Source organism: Schistocerca nitens, chromosome 3 (assembly GCF_023898315.1).
Source record: "Schistocerca nitens isolate TAMUIC-IGC-003100 chromosome 3, iqSchNite1.1, whole genome shotgun sequence".
Classification (NCBI taxonomy): Eukaryota; Metazoa; Arthropoda; class Insecta; order Orthoptera; family Acrididae; genus Schistocerca; species Schistocerca nitens.
Window position 1 is genome coordinate 701,301,253 of NC_064616.1, and position 24,435 is coordinate 701,325,687.

The 24,435-nt window shown below is 38.6% G+C and overlaps 1 protein-coding gene across 1 annotated transcript in view; it reads left to right on the forward strand.

Moving 5' to 3' along the window:
- Nucleotides 1-13,233, forward strand: part of LOC126248674 (innexin inx1) — a 28,777-nt gene extending 15,544 nt beyond the window's left edge. Inside the window, exon 2 of the mRNA XM_049949906.1 lies at nucleotides 8,402-13,233. Coding sequence (XP_049805863.1) covers nucleotides 8,402-8,974 — 573 coding nt within the window. The 3' untranslated portion in view covers nucleotides 8,975-13,233. The remainder of the gene's footprint in view (nucleotides 1-8,401) is intronic.
- The last annotated feature ends 11,202 nt before the right edge of the window (nucleotides 13,234-24,435 follow it).

Genomic DNA, 24,435 nt, shown 5'->3' on the forward strand with positions numbered 1-24,435 from the left:
TAACCTTGATGTTAATGCAAAAGGCCATAACTTCTTTTTTTATCTTAAATGAGTTGTTTCTCATAATTGTTGGACATTCTATACTTTTTTGAAGTATTAATAAAGATGTGCACTTACAAGATTTTGGGAGTTGCCTGGTGTTTGTTCCTCTTCACATTGAAGCATATTTTGTGGGAAGAAGCAATATTAGTTTATTAAGTTATGGTGAGTTTTCATTCTAGGTTGAGACCTCTTCCTTGTAGCAAGTATTTTGTCATCCGTGGAGTTTGCCTAGAATTGTGGTCTGGGGTTCGAATAAGTAGTAAGCTTTTAAACATTATGCTTAGCTGTCTGTCGTGACTTTTTAAGCAGTCACTTGAAATACTGATAGTATTGCTTGCTAAGGACCATCATGCATTCCTTGCAACATAGTTGCCATCTGATTGAGATTAGAAGCTGCAGGCCTATAATTACGTAATTGCAGATGGTAAAATAAGGTCTTTTTTTCACAATATGAGGCAACAATGAACTCTGTCAACATACAGTGTGCATTAAAACAGCAATGACTAAGAAAAGGATACTCTTTTGGGGTCATATTGTCCATAGGGGCTCACATCAGTGATCTTCAGCACTCTCTCTAGACAGAAGGTGATGTATGCAAAGTATGCAAGAATAGTTGGGAGATGCCTCAAGGAACTAGAAATTGACTAAAACTTCATTCCAGACACAAAACAATACAAATTGCCCATAAGAACATCAGATTCTCTCCAGTCACTAACAGAGGTAAAAGTTTGCCTGAAAATTGGAATTTAATGGGCCCAAAAGAGAAAAATACCCATAGTGCCAGATGAGGGAGCACTAGACTAAGAGGAAAGCTCAGCAGGAATTAAGTGGTCCATTGTAGGCCTAATCAAAATCTTATAATAAGCGTTATCTTGTACATCCATTACAATTTTCAATGACAGTCAAGTTTAATATTTAATGAACTGTGTGCTACAAATTCACATTATATAATTATCTGAAGCTATAATTCTGACTGGGGAGAAATCACGCATTGGTTTCCCAAATGTTTGATCTTAGGTCCATTACTGTTCCACATATATGTAAATGATCTTCAGTCTAGTATACAACAAGCAGAACTAGTTCCTTTTGCAGATGATACTAGTATTGTAATCAATTTGAGCATACATACAGAAACAGAAGAAATGATAAACGAAGTTCTTAAATGTGTCATTAACTGATTTTCTGCAAATGGTCTCGGCCTCAATTTTAAAAAGACCCAACATATTCAGTTCTGCACATCTATATGTACTACACAAACTGAGGAAATACTAAGTCGGATGGAAACTTCAAAATTCTTTGGGGTCCATATTGATGAGAATTTAAATTAAAAAAATAAATACATTTTGGAACTCCTAAAACAACTTAATTCAGCCACATTTGTGCTTACAAGGGAACCTCCCCATCATACCCCCCTCAGATTTAGTTATAAGTTGGCACAGTGGATAGGCCTTGAAGAACTGAACACAGATAAATCGAGAAAACAGGAAGAAGTTGTGTGGAACTATGAAAAAAATTAGTAAAATATACAAACGTAGTAGTCCATGTGCAAGATAGGCAACATCAAGGAACATGTAAGCTCAAGAGCGCCGTGATCCGTGGTTAGTGTGAGTAGCTGCGAAACGAGAGGTCCTTGGTTCAAGTCTTCCCTCGACTGAAAATTTTATATTCTTTATTTTCGCAAAGTTATGATCTGTCCGTTCGTTCATTGACGTCTCTGTTCACTGTAATAAGTTTGGTGTCTGTGTTTTGCGACCGCACCCCAAAACCGTGTGATTGGTAGACGAAAGGACGTGCTTCTCCAATGGGAACCAAAAACATTTGATCACAAGGTCATAGGTCAACCGATTCCTCCACAGGAAAACACATCTGATATATTCTGTGCGTCACATGACAGGAATATGTTGTCGACTCACGTAACTTGTACACTTAGCGAATGGGTAAAAAGATTCTTCTACCTTACCCGATTTAGGTTTTCTTGTGGATGTGATAATCACTCCCAAAAAAGTGATGAAAACATAAGAGTTTGTCACATAAACTGAAAATAAAAAATTAAACATTTCGCTGGAGGGAAGATTTGATCCAAGGACCTCTCGTTCCGCAGCTACTCACGCTAACCACGGGACCACGGTGCTCCTGGGCTCGCACTGTTCTTGATGTTGCCTATCTTACGCATGGACTACTCAGTTTGTATATTTTACTAATTTTTTTCATAGTTCCACACAACTTCTTCCTGTTTTCTCGATTGATCTGTGTTCAGTTTTTCAAGGCCTATCCACTGTGCCAACTTATAACTAAATCTGAGGGGGGTGCGATGGGGAGGTTCCCTTGTTAGAAACACTGCAAATTCTTGGGCGAGAGAATATTTTCATTAAGTAATGTCATATTGAATAATGTTCTGGGGTAACTCATCTTTCATTGCACAAAAACGGGCTGTGAGAATATGTGGCACTCAACCACGATCATCTTGTACACATTTGTTTAAGGAGTTGGGCATTCTGACTGCTGCTTCACAGCATGAAGTTTGTTATAAATAATCCACTACAGTTCAATAGGAACAGTGAGGTTCATAATTACAATACCAGAAGGAAAAATACCATTCATTACTCCACATGAAGGTTGTCTTTAGCACAAACAGGGGTGCACAATGGCACAACAAAAATTTTTGATCATTTACACAGTGATATAAAATGTACAACAGACAGAAAAATAAAATCTGAAAAGAAACAGAGAAAGTTTCTCCTTGGCAACTCCTCCTATTCTGTAGAAGTAGTTTTGTTGGTAAGTGGGGGCTAGGAATTATCGACACGACATTTTTAACAAACACTTTGTTGTATCAGCAGCCCAAACTGGAAAAACACATTCTGTTAATCAAGCCATGTTAGCCCTTTAAAATGCTATTAATTAAAAAAAAACACAAGCTGATTAAAATATCTCCTGTCACAGTGCATGAAATTGAAAATATAATTAGAGAGATCAAAAGCAAGAATTCTGTTGGCATTGATGGTATCTCTTAAAGATTACTGAGGGAATGCTATAAGGAAATAAGCAAAATACTGTGCTGTATATCCAATGAACCCATCCAGCACAGGATTGTTCGTGAGGGGCTAAAGTATGCTATTGTCAGACCTCTCTATCGACCTATCTCCCTTTTAATAACCTTATCTGAAACTCTTGAGAAATTGGTTCACAAAAGACTTATTGACCACCTCATTCATTAGGCACATGTGGCTAGCAACATGATTACCCCTGTCCACAGGCATCTGGCTGGTGTGGTATGATCATGAACACTGAAGCTAAGCTGTCTGACTGCCCACGTGTCAGCTGTTTGCTCACCTATCCTTGTGGGTGCCCAGCTGTCAGCTGACAGGCACACTAGTTGGAACAGCCCATGATATAATGTTAGAACTGAGCCATAAATGTTTACAGTCACACTGCAATTACATGTTTGAGTACTCTTCAGAGTTTTAGAAGAGGAAGGAGTAGAAAATGAGTGGAATGGAGAAAAATGAGAACAGAGTTATTTACTTAAGGTTTCCAACCTTTCATTGATTCCTGAGTTAGTTTGTTTATTTATCTTCTGAGAAACAAACAATACAAAGTACAAGGATTCACATCTTACCTAATGACAAGAAATAAACATTACAAAAATCAAACAGTTGTAGACAGGGACATGGCTAGTTAGTATGTTAATAGTAGGTTTTCCTAAAGTACTCCACAATGCACAAGATTGGCATAAGTGACAATGCAAGAAGAGGGCAGAGATCTCTTCAGCACCCCTTTCACAAAACATACTCCACACTGGTGCTGCATTTCTGGACATTAGTTGGCTCTTCGTAACCCCTGAATTGTTTTGGTTGGGTGACATCTAACTTGCACATTCTTCAGTGTGGCCATTAGACAGTTCACCTCCAAGTATGACCCTTAACTGAAAATACTTGATTCTAAAATGTCACAACAACAGTCTCAGTTGCCATGGTGATCCTGTGAATGCCTTAGCTGCCTTTATTAAGGAAACTCTGTGTAATCATCAATCATGAAGGTGCTTGCTGGTATTTAAACTGAGAATGAATGTAAGATGTTTTGGTTTACTCTTTTGTGGGTACTGTTTGTTGAATGTTAGAAACAGCAATTCCAGCAAAACAGCTCCTCCAGCATAGTGGGCTATAAACAGCCTATAATGATGTGGCATGTTTCTTTAATAGCTGCATCCACTTCCTAGGTATGGTGGAAACTGTACCATACATGGCACACACATTCAGCTGTAGAGTAGCAAAAAGCAAATGCAGAAGCCCTCACAGTTTCTTGTTGGGCTCTCCTGTGTATGTACGTTTGTGCACATTATTACTCCTGGTGGCCATTTTCAGCTTATTTGGACAGTGCTGTTTAAAAAATAAGTTTTGGTGCAAGTTATTCCAGAGTTATGTTTTACAGTGTTTTTTCTTTCCATAAGAGGTTTGAACTTGATTTTCTTCCTTGTTCCTCAGATGAAAGAGACATTTCTGTTTCCAGTCAGCTCAATTTTCTTTGCTTCCTCTCATAATGTGTGGAAACAAGTCGGCTCTTAATTGCGACTGGCGAAAATGCCCAGTACAGATAGTTTAACTAGTGAGGTCCCTGCACAACTTTAAATTTTCAACATTATTCTAAGATCCGACCAGGGCCCTCTAGTCTGGACGGGATGGAGGTTTTAAACCAGCGGTATTCTCAGTTCTGTAATGAGCTCTGTTATAGGCTCCATGAACTACAGTGCTTGGTGGAGACTTGTAAAGTTGCCTTGTTTATTGTGTGCTTTCTTTATTTTTTCATGTAAAACTTTGAGGTCCCCTGTTCCTCCAACAGACTGGAGTCAAAATGTGGGAAATAAGAATCTTAAAAATAAAGCTGCTGCAGTATTCACAACAAAGTCTCAGACCTCGACCCTCTCTTAGAAAGCAGTCATCCACATAGCACTTTAGGAATGGAGAGTTACTGAAACTCGTAGTTGAACGTAGGGAAGTTTGTGGCACTTGGACTGTGTATCTAAAAGATAGATAACTCCTCAGGAGGAGTAGGAGGACTCTTTTTAGCAAAAACAGAAACATTAGGTGTGATGAGGTTCAAAATGAAATACACCTGCTCGCAAATTTGGACAAGTTTTCTGGATCAGTAGACTTGGACCAATAACCAGATGTTTACACCAACTGTCAAACCACATCAATCATAGAATCATTCAACTTTGATAGCACAGAAATGCCCCCTGTATATGGTTGTAATATTGCGACTTCAGCCTGTACTGTATCAGCTGGGAAAACCACACACACGCTATTGGTGGTACAGGCAAACAGTCTTGCCAAGTAATGCTGACTACATTGTCAACTGCTGCAAATAACTAGTCAGAAAACTCACTCTGAAAGAAATACTTTAGATCTCTTGGTTACAAACAGATTTGATCATTTGAGTGTGTCACCAATGACAAGGGTATAAACAACCTTTTACTGTTACACAAACAGTTATCATTGGAGGCAAAATTGTGAACAAGAAAGCTAGGAGTGAGTATTTGGGTTAGGTCAAATGTGACGGGAAATCGTTAACAATCTACATAAATATAAAATATGAACAGAGATCATTTAGCACAGATGTGGCAAATGGAGAACAATTGTGGTTAAAGCTGAAGATCATTATAAATTGCAATCTAGATAAAGATGGACCAAGTAAAGTAATAAAATACGACAAAGATCCACCTTGGTTTAATAGCAAATATTGGAGAATGGTGCCAAAAAGACTGCAGGGAAACTGATAGAGAAAACTTAATTGCAACTTGTGCATCCACAAAAAGGTTTGTGTGTTAAGTCTACAACAATTTTCACCAATACATCCTGACAGAAGATGTAAGAGAAATCCTAGGACATCCTGGTCATATGGAAAGTAGAAATATTAAATACTGCCTTTAAAAATATATTTACACATGAAGTTAGTATCATAGCAACATTTGCTGCACAGACTAAAATATGAGAGATTGAATCAAGCACCTCAGTGTTGAAAAACAATTAAGTTGACTCAGATGCAAGCAAAACATTAGCCCCTGACAGGATTTCAATTAGATTTGCATACACTGTTGAGTTGGCCACTTTCCTAGCTCAGATGTATTGAGAATGACAGGAAGAGAATGATGGTCATTCCTGTTTAGAAAGGGGTTCAAAAATATCAGATGTTCAGATCTTCTGACCAATGTTGTTTATGTCTGGCTGTTGCGGGATCCTGTAGCCTATTCCAAGCTGAAAAAATAAGACTTCCAGAAGGAAAGACTCTTCTTTCAAAGATTTGGTACGGATTTTGCAGAAACCTCTCCTATGAAACTTCACTTGCTTTATTTGTACACAATGTCTTGCAAAGAGCAGATGCAGTTGAATAGGTAGTTTCTGTCTTCTTAGATTTCTAAAAGGCATGCAGATGTGCTAGGTTGCTGACTACTGAGATAAGATCGTACAGAGTATCTTCCATAATATCTGGTTGGCTCCATAAATGTATCAAGTATGTTATGTTGGAAACTGAATGTTGAATAGAAATAGAAGTAACATCAGACGTTCTCCAAAAAAGTGTAATAGCACTGCTTATATTCTCCAAATACATAAATGATTAATGAGATAGGACCGGCAGCACTGTAAGATTGATTGTGGACGATGCTGTTGTCTACAGGAAAATCAGCGTTGGTCCATAGTAAGTAATGCAGAGACTTGGACAAAATTTTCACTTGGTGTGATGAATTGAAGGTCTATTTAAATGTGAATAAATGTAAGATACTGCATGTAATGAAGGGAGAGAACCTATTAGTATCCAGATAAAAGATTAATGGTGAACATCCCGAGCATATCACATATTGGAAGTATTTTGTGGTGCTACTAAGAAGCAATGTGAAATGAGACACACGTAAAGTCTGTGGGATCCTGCCACTTGTCTCGTATAGGCTGCCTGAAGGACGCTGCATTCTCGGATAACTATTCAACAATTCAAGCAAATAACTTTAATAGTTTTTATTACAAATAAGCAGACTGACAATACTTAACTTTGTATTTACAACGGGTTGTCGCAAGCGATGGGTGACATGCAAACAAAAAAATGTTCTTTGCTATAGACAATGTCCATGTAAGCAATTGATATGGATCACTAATAACTGCTGTTGTTGTGCCAGCCTACAACTTTGCTGGTCTGCGAGTCCTGGTCGGACACTGTGGCAGAGGTTGGCAGAAGCGGCGCTTATATTCTCTTTGGCTAGAGGGCGCTCCTGTCGTGGTATGGTTCTTGTCAGTGGGCTATTGGCTGACATTGTCTCACAGCCTTCTTTGCTCTCGCATTCTTCATCTTTGAGCTGTTACTTATTGTTATGCCGTAACAAAGTCAGTGTTAAGGAGAAGTGAATGGAAAACTTCTTAGAAGGATTGTAGGAAAAAATGCAGTGCATGTGCAAGTAAAGAAGCATAAAAGATGCTAGGGTGACCTGTTCTAAAGTATAGTCCCAATGTTCAGAGTCCTTAACACAAAAGCATGACAACGGATATTGGACAAGCATAAAGACACACTGCTAGGATTGTGACAGGTTGGTATATCTCGTATGAAAGTATAAGAGAGATGCTTGAAGAGCTTAAATAAGAATCCTCGAAAGAAAGGTGACATAGTTCTCATGAAATCATGTTGGTTAAAATTATAGAACTGTTAATCAAGAAATATTGCAATCATCATGCTGCCACCATCTTAGAAAGGGCATGTGCAGAGGCGTACAGATAACCATTTTTCCCTTGCTGAATGCATGAATGGAATAGTACAGAAAATCACTAACACTAGTGCAAATTATCCTCTGCCATGCACTGTTCAGTGGTTTGTGGAATGTATATGTATATACAGATCTAGAGGGGGGTGTCTAGTGCATTTAGCTTCTCCTGTATTGGCTTTTGTAATGGTGATATTTGGCTTTTGTAATGGTGATACGCTCGTAAGCATAAATGAAAATTTGTGTCGTCCTAGGAAGAAGGAGCAATGAGAAATCATTTGCTTGAATTCATAGAGAATTCATTACTTTCAATCTTCTGCTTTCAGGGTGATGAAGGTTGCTCCCGACATTTGTGGAGGTTGCTGAATTTGAAACAGTGTCTTCATCAAATTTACTTCTTGTATGCTGTAGTATCATACGATCATAGAGATTCAACAATCTTCAGATTCAGCTTAGATATAAGTAATAATATCTTGAATACCCATGTCAAAATGCTGTGTACTACTGGAAACTGTGTTGATTACTGAAGATTATTGATTGAATACTTGAGAAAAAGCATTAGCAGTAGTTTAAGGATCATTGCATCTACTAATAATGTGTTTTCTTTCTCTGCAGAGACACAACATGTACGCACTGAAATACTGGTTCTGTGAAACTTTGTGCCTGGTAAACATAATTGGCCAGTTGTACCTAATGAACCACTTCTTTGATGGAGAGTTCTTCAGCTATGGCTTGCGTGTGGTGGCATTCTCAGAACAGTCTCAAGAGGAACGTGTTGACCCAATGGTTTATGTGTTTCCGCGTGTAACAAAGTGCACATTCCACAAATATGGTGCTTCAGGCTCTATACAGAAACATGATTCACTTTGTGTACTTCCTCTCAATATAGTCAATGAGAAAACTTACATTTTCCTGTGGTTTTGGTACATTATACTAGCAGCACTTTTATCTGTACTAGTTGTTTATAGAGCAGTTATTTTAGCTGTACCTTCTGTACGGCCAATACTATTGCACGCACGTAACCGTATGGTACCAAAGGAGGTCACAAATGCAATATGTCGTAAGACAGATGTTGGAGACTGGTGGATTCTGTATATGCTTGGACGTAACATGGATCCTATGATTTATGGAGAAGTTATAGCTGACCTTGCGAAGAAAATTGAGACTCCTTCGAGTAATAATCCTTGACTGAAGTGTTACTGACTCTACTCAAAAATTCAATTGTGCTTCATACTCAAGATGTTGACTGAATACGGTACTGCCATACTGTGTTGTCACTATTATTGCACCTGGTAATTAGAATAAATTTGTAATGAAATATTTTGTGTTGTTTATGCTATTTCAGTTGGCTCATTCTGGTTTTCTAAAGCATGTGGCATGTGTAATTAATCATTTTGAAGGCAATTTAGGATTGTATGTGATCTGACACAGAGTCGGCTTTTTATAATTTATATAATTTTTGTGTGTGTAACTGTATTACTACATCAGCTATAATTTTCAGTAAATGAAACACCAATTGAAGAGTATTATTTATATTATTTTCTTGTAACTGTGCAGTCATTTCCTGCACATTCGTAAGACACTAAGATACATTTCATACATGTATTTCATACTTGTTTCATTCCACAAACTTTAAGGAATTATGTGACTGACGTGATTTCCTTCCCAATCTTTTTGCCTCGGAGTTCTTTGCTTTGAAACTACTTGTTTCTAAAGTGAAATAAAATTATGTATTATCTATTGGTAGTAAGTACAAATTTTTTTAAATCTTTGTCATTTATAATCTCTTTTATAAAGTATAATCAGCTATTTTTGATAAAAAAATTTACATGTATTCAGCATTGATGAACTTTGTATTAACTGTTTGAAACTATGACTGTAGATTTTTTTATGGCACAATTGCTAATGCAATGAATTAAAGATCTGTTTCTTGTACAGCTGTTTAGTGTTCAGTGTATGATCTGAAAATCTCCTGCTAAATTCCTGTACAAATGTAATAACACAATAATTATGCAGTGTTGGCAGTGATGTTATCAAACAGACTGTCCAGAAATGCAAAGTGAGCATAATAATGTAAGCTTTCGATGTGTTCCTGTTACTGGAAGGAGAGCTAACCTTTCATATTTGCTCAAGTTGAAAATGAAGCAGTGATACAGAAAACTGACTGACATTACATAAGAGCTTTGCTCTGTTGGTGATTACATCACCACTGATTATAATTAAATGGAAACTTGGTGCAAATTTCTGTACAAATCATTTTGGTGTGAAAACAACAGATTTGTAATTAGTGATTGCATACATGCTTAATACGTTTCATATATGTAATATCCACTGCCTATGATTGTTCTGTAATGATTGTTATATTGTCTGTTTCAGTATCATGTGATAGCTTGTGCGAATCTTTTTTCAAAAGAATCTTGCCACATAGCTCACATGTTTAACAAAGCGTGCTTCCCACTGCTTAAATCTGAAATGTATTCAGAACTACTCCATTTATAATGTTAGAAGGTTCAGTAAGATTTTCTTTCGAACCATTTTCTAGCCTCTGTTATTTTGAGGTGATGGGAGTTTACTATTGTTAAGACAAAGTTTGCACATTGTAAAATTACAGAATAGGGCAATTTTGTTAATATAAGTCTGATACAAGTATTTACAGGAAGTACCATTTCCTTCATTATTTCCTGTTACATATGATATTATAGACTTACACTTTTCAGCTTTCCCATGAGATGTCTTTCATCGTACTGGTAGTTGTTATATTTAATACTGAACATAGCATGTGTAAACCAAAAAAATCAAAATAAAATAATTAATAAAAAGAGAGAATGCATGTGCAGAAGTATCACAGATATTCTAGTTGTAATATGAGGATCATCTAAATTTTTCAGACACCACTAACTTTTCAAAGACAATGCAACATAAATTGTAGTGACATCGCTCCCACAAGAATACTACTTGTTTTAATGGAGGTACCAGTGCTGTGGTTGGTACCTCATTTGTCTGGTTCAGAGAGAGGCGGGGTCACCAATGCTGCCATTGGAATGTTTTATTTACAGTGGGTTTTGTGTTTTTTGTACCAGGGGTAATGTAAAAAAATACATTATTTAACTGCACTGAGTAAACTATCCTGGCATATTTAAACAGAATGTCTACTGAAGTTGACTGTGTATGCTTGGATACTCCTATGGGAAACATATTGCCAAGCGGGAAACATTGACTTTTTGTGAGCAGGATTTCATGTAGCATTCATTATCAAGCTGTAAGACCAGTTATTGATAGTGGCCCTTTCTCTCAAAATTTTCATCAGTGTTTCTCTGGAATTACTGAGAGTGAATGAATCTATCAATTTATTAAACTGTTATGTTTGATCTTTCTTTCATTCTTAACGTGTACTATTAATAGCGTAATATTTTCCACGAGTTTATGGCAGTCTTATAAAGTCTTAGTTTAACATTTTACCGTGTTTAGTCACATTATTCTCGGCAGCCAGAGAAAGTTAGTGGCAATCTAACCTTTTCAAAATACTGTTAAGTTTTGCATGTGATGACTAATCACCTATATTTACTTTGGAAATTATTTTTTTTTGTGCCTGAGTGCCATACCTGTCACCACATTGTAACTCAGGATGAAAGAGTTGTGTATGCTTCCTTTCTGTGACTTGTGTAAATTTTAATGTTTTTGCTGTCATCTTTCAATAGTTTGCGTGAAAAACTACCTGTAAAATACACCCTGCCTTGCCAGTTTACCAAACCATTGGTTGTTACTCTGGTGTGCTAATCAATCAGTGTGACCCATCTTGTCTTGCAAGCACGCACACTGCACTTTAAATTATACAAGGTCAATTAATTTAACATTTTTCTCAACAAAATATTTCAGTTTGTGCTTCATTTTTGCAGCTGTGCATTTAATAGTTCCTACTATGATAGCTGAAAATGGTATGCACACATAAAATACATATTGTGATGTCAAGTTGTAGGCCTTCTAGTCTTTGTTAGTATTGGTATATACTCCGTGCTGCTTCCCAGGCTTGATACTATTAGCAGTGTGACCTTTTCTCATGCAAGGATGTCTGCCCTGCATAAAGTAAGCAATTGCAACTGTTGAACACACTACACAGCAGTTATCTTTAGTTATTACAGGAAAAGCACTCTGCAGAAAAGACATTCTGAATATCAGATTTAGACATGCAACTGTCCCACTAATAAATTTTTGTGTTGGTCATACAGCCTTAAAAGTGTGGTCCTGAACAGTTACAAGAATTTTCAGTTTATTGATAACTTTGGCAAGTTAATGTTTTTTTTAATGTTCTCTGTAAACACATAAATTACAGTTTCTTTATTTTTTTATGTATATCACATTTCACTGACTTACATCAGACTGATTGTAAAGTTCTGGAAACTGACTGAACATTATAATACATTGCACAAAATGTGTCTCTTTGAATGGGAATTGGTTCATAGCACATCATCAGTAAGTTTTGTACATTTCTGATATTGTGTCTAATCTTCTATCACGTGTCAGTGTGTGGAGCTTTATCTGGTTTGTTTGTTCTCTCTCTCTCTCTCTCTCTCTCTCTCTCTCTCTCACACACACACACACACACACACACACACACACACACACACACACGTGCATGGACACTTTTTCTGTGTTCCATTATGCACATGGAGACTGGCTTCACTGCTGAAGAATAGTAATAATAATTGAGATCACATGAAATTAGAAGACTTAGGAAATCTAAAATGGGTATGACGCTAGGTCATTGGTGTTACTGTCATGAAGACAGAAGGAGACTGTGACAGCTGCTGGTTGATAAGTTGCTTTGTTTAATATTTGGCGCCATATGGATTAAATTCACCATTATTGCTACCTTTAAGTTAAAAAGTTTAAGGACAAATTTCTTTCAGTGTTTTTATAGACATTTTTGTAACAGAAACTAAAACATTTTAATCATTTACAGATTTTGAAATTTATACAGTCACTCTGACAGTCTTGCATTGAATACAAACTTTAAACATGACTACAGGATTGCTACATTACATTAGTCTTATCTTAATGTGTGTTAATTTTCTACATTAAGTCGCAGCAAATAACCTTCAATCCATGACAAGTTTCTTTAACAGAATGGTAACTCATTAGTGCAGCAGTTTTCATTTCTTTAGTTGTGACTCGTTATTGTGAATGTTCGTTGGTGTTTGCACCACAAGTTCTCTGAGATTGGTATATTCTGTGCTTGTTACACCAGTGTTGGTGCTTCAGTTCTGTAATAAGTGTTGGAAGATAATTATAATTTGAACTAAAAGTTCCTGAATTTTAAACATTTATTTATATGCCACAGAGAACTCTTTAATTAATCAGAACATATTTTCCTGTGTTAGTCATGCCAAAATAATTGTTATTTTTAAACATATTGTATAATTTTTTGCAATAAATAAGGTTTAAAATTATCTGTTTATTAATTATTGTTTTGCAGCCTCTGACTAATTCACTGGTTGAGATGCTTTTGCATTTAATCTATGAATGAAACTGAAACAGATACATTCTGAAATGGCAGCAGTTCCACCATTCACTGTAATTATGGTTTATTTTCCACTATCGGACAATTTAGTTTATTATTCCATTTTCAAGTGGCAGTTGACATGCATGAGGACAAGCCATCAAACCTTCCAGCTATCAGAAAATGACAAGCAAACATAAAACTTCTGACTACAGTTGTGCATACAATTGTTATAAAACAGTGTAAAAGTAATAGCAGAAATGAGAACATTGCCACATAAGGTAACTGTAATAAAATTATAACAGGAGTGATACCTGCTTGTAGGATAGTAAAGAGTCTGAAATTTTGTCTTCGTAACTTGTGTGTTGTCAGCTAAAATCTGATACCATTAATAAATAAATATTGTAAATAATGCACCATCTGCAGATGACAACTGCGGCCACATGAATTCTGTGGAGAGAGAGATGATGTATAATATTGTTGTGGTTGTGGAGATGGAGATGAATAAAACAAGTAGACTGTCACTTTTGTTCCATTTCTTTGAAGTTTGTTTAGACTGAGCTGAGAATGTTGTTTTAGTCAGATTCGCTGAAAGATACAGGTGGAAATTAACAACATTTAAGCTAAGAAAGTGAGATAGATACAATCCCGGTACACTGACTTCAAAACATCACTTTTTTCAAATACAGCATTTCTTCTGTATACAATGCGAACTGAGTTTCCTCCTTTCCAACTATTCCTGTTTAGAGCTTTACTTTCAGTAAGTCCAAGAAGTACCATGAAGTACAGAAAAAGTATGTCGTAGATATTTACATAAAACCAGCATTACACGTGATTTTAATAATAATGGGGAAAACTTTGTATGTAATCTTCATTGGTGATGTGTTAAATTTAATATTTAGCAAAATTCTGAGTCAGAGACATTGTATTGTAAGTGTTTGATCTCCTGACACATCTCCATAAATGACATACCTGACTTAAATTTTGTCACTTCCACCTTTACAGTAACCCCCTTACTGGCCAATGAAAGATTTTGAAATTCCTAAATTTTGACACCTTGCAAGCTGTGGTATTTCTTGTAATCTGAAGGTGGGTGAACAAGATTACACGTAACTACACACACCTGTTTCTACAGTATCTTCACACTTAAACCAGTGAAAATTTGGATATTTTATCAACACATTTATTAGAATTTTTAATAAATCTAATGGTTCATTTAGATTTTTGTGTCATACAGCAAGGTGGTAGTTAAGTGCCTGCTTGTTTATTTGTGTGACAACACTCCACAGATATGCATGGAAATGAACTGTATAGGCAGTATTTTTTACTCTTTCCTATGGTTGCTACATTAAATTGTTACTTAAATTGAATGTAGTGGAAGGGCTTATGACATAGTTTTGAAACAAGTTAAAACTCTATGGGAAGCAAAGGAGTGGCATATTTCATACACTACCACACATTGAACATAAATGGCACAGTAAATGTTGTAGGGTGGAAAAACTGCATTTATAGCTTAATGCACTGCACCATATCTTGTGAGACAGAGAAGTTAACCAGAACTGGATCATGTCAGCACAGCATATCACCTTTGGTCTGGCACAGCAACCAGCATAAGTGTGGTTTTTAGGCTGTTTAAAATCTGGGATAGTCCCCAATCTCCATCCCAGAAAAAATTACACACGAACAGTTAAAATATCATAAGGCATAGAACTAAGTTCACACAGTACAGAGACAAGATAACACACACAACTTTCCTCCCTTATGTTAACTGGTGATTGTTGCAATAGTAAGTGCAGTTGGTCACAGTGTTAAAGTAAATTTGCCAAATCATGAACAACAATGGACCCTGGTCCTGGTCAGATTGATTTTAGGAAAGAAAAAATGATGATGTAGGATGTAAGGGTACATCGCCTAGAAACCAATACACTTAGATCCAGTAGAAAAAAGCATAAATGGCATGGGGAGTGTTGTAGGGTGGAAAAACTGTTTTTATAGTTTAATGCAGAGGAAAGGGTATTAAAACATCAAGGAGCATGCACATGTCGGAAACCAGTAATTCAGACTTAGGCTATATGGAATGTAATGAAATAGGAGACAGGCAATCGGCCACAGAACAGGATAAGACCACTGATGAACTGAATGAAAGGCCAATAAATGATGAGTGACAGGTAGCAAATATATTTAATGAACATTTCTCAAATATAATAGAATGCATAGGGACAAACAGTTCAAGAGAAAAATCGCAGCAGTATAATAAAAAAGTAACTCTCATAAAATTCACTTACAACTAAGAAAATTATACATTTCTCCAAAATAAAAGTTCATCTGTTTTTGATGGTGTTTCCAATAGAGCATTAAAGATCTGCTCCCACATAATAAGTGTGGTCTTGTCTGAAATATGTAATGTATCGCGAACTCGGCATTTTTCCAGAGAGACAGAAATATTCCATTGTTAAGCCCCTCTCTAAGAAAGTTCTCAATAACTACTGACCTGTTTCACTGCTGACATCCTTTTCAAAATTTTTGAGGTGATGTTGTCTAGAATAGTATCTATGAACAATAATATCCTCAACAAATCAAAGTTTGGGTTTCAGAAGGGTTGTTCTACTGAGAATGCCATTTACATGTCCACTCACCAGATTTTACAAGAATTAAACAATAAAATAGCAGTAGTTGATATTTTCTGCAACTTATTTAAGGCTTTTGGCTGTGTGAATCACAGTATTCTCAAATGTAAACGGAAGTTTTACAGTATTGATGCTGTAGCTAACCAATGGATAATGTTATATCTAACCTAAAGAATGCAGAAATAATCTGGAGACATAAATCTGATGGGAGAAATCATGTATGGGGTTCACCAAGGTTCAATCTTAAGTCCATTATTGTTCCTTACATGTGTCTACAATCTTCAGTCTAATATACATCCTGGAATCAATTAGTTCTTTTTGCAGATCACACTAGCATTGTAATCAGTCCAAGGATATGTACAGAAACAGAAGTTATGGTACACAAAGTTCTTAAAAGTATGATTGACTGGTGTTCTGCAAATGGTTTTACCCTCAATTTTTAAAAAAAGAGTCAACATACTCAATTATGCACATCTAGAGGTACTACACCAATGATAAGTGTAACACATGGTGAGGGAATAATAAATAGGGTGGAAGCTTCAGAATTCTTAGGTGCCCATACTGACAAGAATTTAAATTGAAAAAAAGACAATTTTGAAACTCCTAAAACAACTTGGTTCAGCCACATTTCCACTTGGAATCATTGCAAATCTTGGGGAGAGACAAAGAAGTAAGTTGATATATTTTTCATATATTCATTCAGTAATGTCATAGGCCCCCCCATGAACCATGGACCTTGCCGTTGGTGGGGAGGCTTGCGTGCCTCAGCGATACAGATGGCCGTACCGTAGGTGCAACCACAACGGAGGGGTATCTGTTGAGAGGCCAGACAAACATGTGGTTCCTGAAGAGGGGCAGCAGCCTTTTCAGTAGTTGCAGGGGATGATTGACTGATCAGGCCTTGTAACATTAACCAAAACGGCCTTGCTGTGCTGGTACTGCGAACGGCTGAAAGCAAGGGGAAACTACAGCCGTAATTTTTCCCGAGGACATGTAGCTTTACTGTATGATTAAATGATGATGGCGTCCTCTTGGGTAAAATATTCCGGAGGTAAAATAGTCCCCCATTCGGATCTCCGGGCTGGGACTACTCAAGAGGACGTCGTTATCAGGAGAAAGAAAACTGGCATTCTACGGATCGGAGCGTGGAATGTCAGATCCCTTAATCGGGCAGGTAGGTTAGAAAATTTAAAAAGGGAAATGGATAGGTTAAAGTTAGATATAGTGGGAATTAGTGAAGTTCGGTGGCAGGAGGAACAAGACTTTTGGTCAGGTAATTACAGGGTTATAAATACAAAATCAAATAGGGGTAATGCAGGAGTAGGTTTAATAATGAATAAAAAAAATAGGAGTGCGGGTTAGCTACTACAAACAGCATAGTGAACGCATTATTGTGGCCAAGATAGACACAAAGCCCATGCCTACTACAGTAGTACAAGTTTATATGCCAACTAGCTCTGCAGATGATGAAGAAATTGATGAAATGTATGACGAGATAAAAGAAATTATTCAGGTAGTGAAGGGAGACGAAAATTTAATAGTCATGGGTGACTGGAATTCGTCAGTAGGAAAAGGGAGAGAAGGAAACATAGTAGGTGAATATGGATTGGGGGGAAGAAATGAAAGAGGAAGCCGCCTTGTAGAGTTTTGCACAGAGCATAACTTAATCATAGCTAACACTTGGTTCAAGAATCATAAAAGAAGGTTGTATACCTGGAAGAATCCTGGAGATACTAAAAGGTATCAGATAGATTATATAATGGTAAGACAGAGATTTAGGAACCAGGTTTTAAATTGTAAGACATTTCCAGGGGCAGATGTGGATTCTGACCACAATCTATTGGTTATGAACTGCAGATTGAAACTGAAGAAACTGCAAAAAGGTGGGAATTTAAGGAGATGGGACCTGGATAAACTGAAAGACTAGAGGTTGTACAGAGTTTCAGGGAGAGCATAAGGGAACAATTGACAGGAATGGGGGAAAGAAATACAGTAGAAGAAGAATGGGTAGCTCTGAGGGATGAAGTAGTGAAGGCAGCAGAGGATCAAGTAGGTAAAAAGATGAGGGCTAATAGAAATCCTTGGGTAACAGAAGAAATATTGAATTTAATTGATGAAAGGAGAAAATATAAAAAAGCAGTAAATGAAGCAGGCAAAAAGGAATACAAACGTCTCAAAAATGAGACCGACAGGAAGTGCAAAATGGCTAAGCAGGAATGGCTAGAGGACAAATGTAAGGATGTAGAGGCTTGTCTCACTAGGGGTAAGATAGATACTGCCTACAGGAAAATTAAAGAGACCTTCGGAGAGAAGAGAACCACTTGTATGAATATCAAGAGCTCAGATGGCAACCCAGTTCTAAGCAAAGAAGGGAAGGCAGAAAGGTGGAAGGAGTATATAGAGGGTTTATACAAGGGCGATGTACTTGAGGACAATATTATGGAAATGGAAGAGGATGTAGATGAAGATGAAATGGGAGATAAGATACTGCGTGAAGAGTTTGACAGAGCACTGAAAGACCTGAGTCGAAACAAGGCCCCGGGAGTAGACAACATTCCATTAGAACTACTGATGGCCCTGGGAGAGCCAGTCATGACAAAACTCTACCATCTGGTGAACAAGATGTATGAGACAGGCGAAATACCCACAGACTTCAAGAAGAATATAATAATTCCAATCCCAAAGAAAGCAGGTGTTGACAGATGTGAAAATTACTGAACTATCAGTTTAATAAGTCACAGCTGCAAAATACTAACGCGAATTCTTTACAGACGAATGGAAAAACTGGTAGAAGCGGACCTCGGGGAAGATCAGTTTGGATTCCGTAGAAATGTTGGAACACGTGAGGCAATACTAACCTTACGACTTATCTTAGAAGAAAGATTAAGAAAAGGCAAACCTACGTTTCTAGCATTTGTAGACTTAGAGAAAGCTTTTGACAACGTTAACTGGAATACTCTCTTTCAAATTCTGAAGGTTGCAGGGGTAAAATACAAGGAGCGAAAGGCTATTTACAATTTGTACAGAAACCAGATGGCAGTTATAAGAGTCGATGGGCATGAAAGGGAAGCAGTGGTTCGGAAAGGAGTGAGACAGGGTTGTAGCCTCTCCCCGATGTTATTCAATCTGTATATTGAGCAAGCAGTAAAGGAAACAAAAGAAAAATTTGGAGTAGGTATTAAAATTCATGGAGAAGAAATGAAAACTTTGAGGTTCGCCGATGACATTGTAATTCTGTCAGAGACAGCAAAGGACTTGGAAGAGCAGTTGAACGGAATGGACAGTGTCTTGAAAGGAGGATATAAAATGAACATCAACAAAAGCAAAACGAGGATAATGGAATGTAGTCAAATTAAATCGGGTGATACTGAGGGGATTAGATTAGGAAATGAGACACTTAAAGTAGTAAAGGAGTTTTGCTATTTAGGGAGCAAAATAACTGATGATGGTCGAAGTAGAGAGGATATAAAATGTAGACTGGCAATGGCAAGGAAATCGTTTCTGAAGAAGAGAAATTTGTTAACATCGAGTATAGATTTAAGTGTCAGGAAGTCGTTTCTGAAAGTATTTGTATGGAGTGTAGCCATGTATGGAAGTGAAACATGGACGATAACCAGTTTGGACAAGAAGAGAATAGAAGCTTTTGAAATGTGGTGCTACAGAAGAATGCTGAAGATAAGGTGGGTAGATCACGTAACTAATGAGGAGGTATTGAATAGGATTGGGGAGAAGAGAAGTTTGTGGCACAACTTGACTAGAAGAAGGGATCGGTTGGTAGGACATGTTTTGAGGCATCAAGGGATCACAAATTTAGCATTGGAGGGCAGCGTGGAGGGTAAAAATCGTAGAGGGAGACCAAGAGATCAATACACTAAGCAGATTAAGAAGGATGTAGGTTGCAGTAGGTACTGGGAGATGAAGAAGCTTGCACAGGATAGAGTAGCATGGAGAGCTGCATCAAACCAGTCTCAGGACTGAAGACCACAACAACAACAATGTCATAGGGAGTAATGTTCTGGGGTAACTCATCTTTAAGAAAGAAAGTCTTCATTGTGCAAAAACATGCTGAAAGACTAATATGTGCAGTTCACCTACAATCATCTTGCAGATATCTGTTCAAAGAGTTGGGCATTCTGACTACTGTTTCACAGTATATTTATTCTCTCATGAAATTTGTTGTAAATAATTCACTCAATTGAACAGGAACAAAAATGTACATAATTACAATACCAGAGGGAAAAATGACTTTCATTACTCCACATTAAGGTTGACTTTAGCACAAAAATGGATGCAGAATGCTGTAACAAAAATTTTTGATCTCTTACCCAGTGATATAAAATGCCTGACAGACAGCAAAATAAATTTTAAAAGAAACTGAGAAAGGTTCTCCTTTACAACTCTTCCTATTCTGTAGAAGAATTTCTGAACTGTAATGTGTAAAAGGTAGTGGATACGAGTTACTAATTCAGTGTCTGTATATATTATTTCTTTTTGGGAAAAAAAACGTAGAAATGTTCAGAATGTAACCATATGTACAAATTAATTTGAGCTGAGTATGTAAAATGACTCATTCTACATCATTGTGATCTATCAAGCAAAATGATCCATGAAACATTAAAGTAAATAACTAGCTAGCTAGCTATTCAATGAAACACACAGACAAAAAAAGTGAAGCACCTGTAAGGGAAGGAGGAAATAAAATGAAACTCCATTGTAGCGATAATAAAATAGTCAAATTTACAAGGAACTGTGCAGTATGAGTTCACTTACCAGTGGATGCACCCACTCATTCTACATCTACATCCATATACTGCAAACTACCACAAAGCACATGGCAGAGGGTACGTCCCATTGTAACAGTTACTAGGGTTTCTTCCCATATCATTCACATATTGAGTGTGGCAATGTAGATTGTTTGAATGCCTCTGTGCATGCTGTAATTATTATAATCTTGTTGTCATGATCCCTATGTGAGATACACATAGGGGGTTATAGTATATTAATTGAGTCATCATCTAAAGCCAATTCAGGAAACTGTGTTAGTAGATTTTCTAGGGGTAGTTTACATCTGTCTTCAAATAGTCTGCCAGTCCAGTTTCTTTAGTAGCTGTGAAGGGGTGATCTAAAGCTGCTGTATCCTCTCCTGAGTAAAGCTGGTTCATAACTATTGTAACTTGTCATTAATATCCTGGATACTATCACTGGGATGGAGTTTATGTCTGAGCTGTACCTACACCATTTTCTTTTAGTGACTGATCTGGAGATCTTGCTGCCCATATGGACACCTTAACAGTAAGCAGACAGTTCACAGAGACACTTACCATGTGTGGACAAGCACTGTCCTGTTGAAAAATGGCACAATACTGTTGCATGGGAGGTAACACATGAGGTTTCAGGCTGTCCATGACGTACCATTGTGCCATTACAGTTCCCTCAGTCACTACCAGCCGTGACCTGAAGCCATGCTCAATGGCTCCCCACACAGTGTCACTTGGAGCAACACACTGTGTCTCTTGAAAACACTATAAGAATAGGACCACATCCCTGGTTGCCACCATACCTTACCTGAGGTAGAGAAGGATTTTGATTTACTGCTGAACACAGTATGACACCATTCATTAGCAGTTCACACTTACCAGTCATAGCACCATTCCAAATGCAGCTTTTTGTGTTGTGGTGTTAACAGCAGCCCACAGGTGGGATGTTAATCCTCTAGTCTTGCTGCAGCTAGTCTCCATCCATTGTTGTGGGATGACAGATTTTTGAGGTGAGTCCATTACTTGTTATCTGATGGCAGGTGCAGATGTGAAGGGATATGATGTCCTTGGTGCACAGTACTGCTATCCTCCCTTGTGAGCATCAGACGCAGTCAACAAGAATCTTGATGATGAGTAAGTTTGTCCTTGTGTTCCAATGCGGTCCAACATCAGACCACTGTCACATCAGATGCCCCTTACATCTGGGTATTGAACAACTCAACTAGATTGCCAAATGGAGATCCACAATGAAACCCCTTTCAAACTCTGTTGGGTGCTGTTAATGCAGTCTCACACAAGTACGTGGCTTCTCCATGCCGTGATAGTGATCACTCGAGATCTGACACTGTTCACGTGCCTTAGATACCCATCATGCTTAGCAACAACTTTAGATATGAGCAACACTAATTAACTCTTGTGGTCATTCTACCTGTTGCAGAATGTTGCAACTCTAATAATTTACATACTCACCAAAGGTGTGTACATGCACTACATTAATTTGACAGTCGATCATGTCTTCTGGGTGCTTCACTTCTTTTTAGGGTCAGATGTTGTTGGATTTCACATGTGATGAATCGTTTGGCACGAGCTCTCTGTGTCGGATGCTTCTTGAAGACAAATGCCTCAGTTTCTTCAAACATAGATTCATGATTATAGTGCCAGCTACACTCCTGGAAATTGAAATAAGAACACCGTGAATTCATTGTCCCAGGAAGGGGAAACTTTATTGACACATTCCTGGGGTCAGATACATCACATGATCACACTGACAGAACCACAGGCACATAGACACAGGCAACAGAGCATGCACAATGTCGGCACTAGTACAGTGTATATCCACCTTTCGCAGCAATGCAGGCTGATATTCTCCCATGGAGACGATCGTAGAGATGCTGGATGTAGTCCTGTGGAACGGCTTGCCATGCCATTTCCACCTGGCGCCTCAGTTGGACCAGCGTTCGTGCTGGACGTGCAGACCGCGTGAGACGACGCTTCATCCAGTCCCAAACATGCTCAATGGGGGACAGATCCGGAGATCTTGCTGGCCAGGGTAGTTGACTTACACCTTCTAGAGCACGTTGGGTGGCACGGGATACATGCGGACGTGCATTGTCCTGTTGGAACAGCAAGTTCCCTTGCCGGTCTAGGAATGGTAGAACGATGGGTTCGATGACGGTTTGGATGTACCGTGCACTATTCAGTGTCCCCTCGACGATCACCAGTGGTGTACGGCCAGTGTAGGAGATCGCTCCCCACACCATGATGCTGGGTGTTGGCCCTGTGTGCCTCGGTCGTATGCAGTCCTGATTGTGGCGCTCACCTGCACGGCGCCAAACACGCATACGACCATCATTGGCACCAAGGCAGAAGCGACTCTCATCGCTGAAGACGACACGCCTCCATTCGTCCCTCCATTCACGCCTGTCGCGACACCACTGGAGGCGGGCTGCACGATGTTGGGGCGTGAGCGGAAGACGGCCTAACGGTGTGCGGGACCGTAGCCCAGCTTCATGGAGATGGTTGCGAATGGTCCTCGCCGATACCCCAGGAGCAACAGTGTCCCTAATTTGCTGGGAAGTGGCGGTGCGGTCCCCTACGGCACTGCGTAGGATCCTACGGTCTTGGCGTGCATCCGTGCGTCGCTGCGGTCCGGTCCCAGGTCGACGGGCACGTGCACCTTCCGCCGACCACTGGCGACAACATCGATGTACTGTGGAGACCTCACGCCCCACGTGTTGAGCAATTCGGCGGTACGTCCACCCGGCCTCCCGCATGCCCACTATACGCCCTCGCTCAAAGTCCGTCAACTGCACATACGGTTGACGTCCACGCTGTCGCGGCATGCTACCAGTGTTAAAGACTGCGATGGAGCTCCGTATGCCACGGCAAACTGGCTGACACTGACGGCGGCGGTGCACAAATGCTGCGCAGCTAGCGCCATTCGACGGCCAACACCGCGGTTCCTGGTGTGTCCGCTGTGCCGTGCGTGTGATCATTGCTTGTACAGCCCTCTCGCAGTGTCCGGAGCAAGTATGGTGGGTCTGACACACCGGTGTCAATGTGTTCTTTTTTCCATTTCCAGGAGTGTATATACTGCTGCATGTAGTTCATGCATGAAAAATTAATGACTGTTTAGCAATAAATAGGAGGGTATTTCTGTATCATTTAGGTGATAACTGCTGGACCGTATCGGAATTTAACACAGTGTATCCTCTCTAGAATGTCAAATGTTATCTCTGAATATTTTGAGCAGGCTCAATTTAGACATACTGAATATTAGGATAACATCAAGGGCTTCCACAATGAAAATGTTACTATTTGGTTGTTATACACTGTGTTGGTTGTATTCTAGAAGTTAAAAATGCTGAGTATAGTATCCCCCTCCAGGCGGAGGGAGGGGGGGGGGGGGTGGATATACCATGAACGTGCCGTGTCACTGTAACGGTTTTGCACAGGCAGTTTCTTAACATAACCTGTTTGTTTTGGTGCTAACGGCCAGCATTTTCGTTCACAGATAGACAAAGAGAGGATGAACCGAGTGTTTTAAGATGTTTTTTCTTAGGGCCGGTAAATTATTAAAAACGTGTGTTTCGCCACTACGCTGTATCACTGGCATTAACATAGCGGCAAATTGCCTCTGCAGCCGGTACAAAGACGCCCGTGCTCTAGTTTGTCGGGGGGAGGAGGAAAATTTGGAGGTATGGAGAATTTTCAATATTTTAGAAGACGAATGGCAACTCGTAAGTAGCCATAAAAACGTGCCTATTC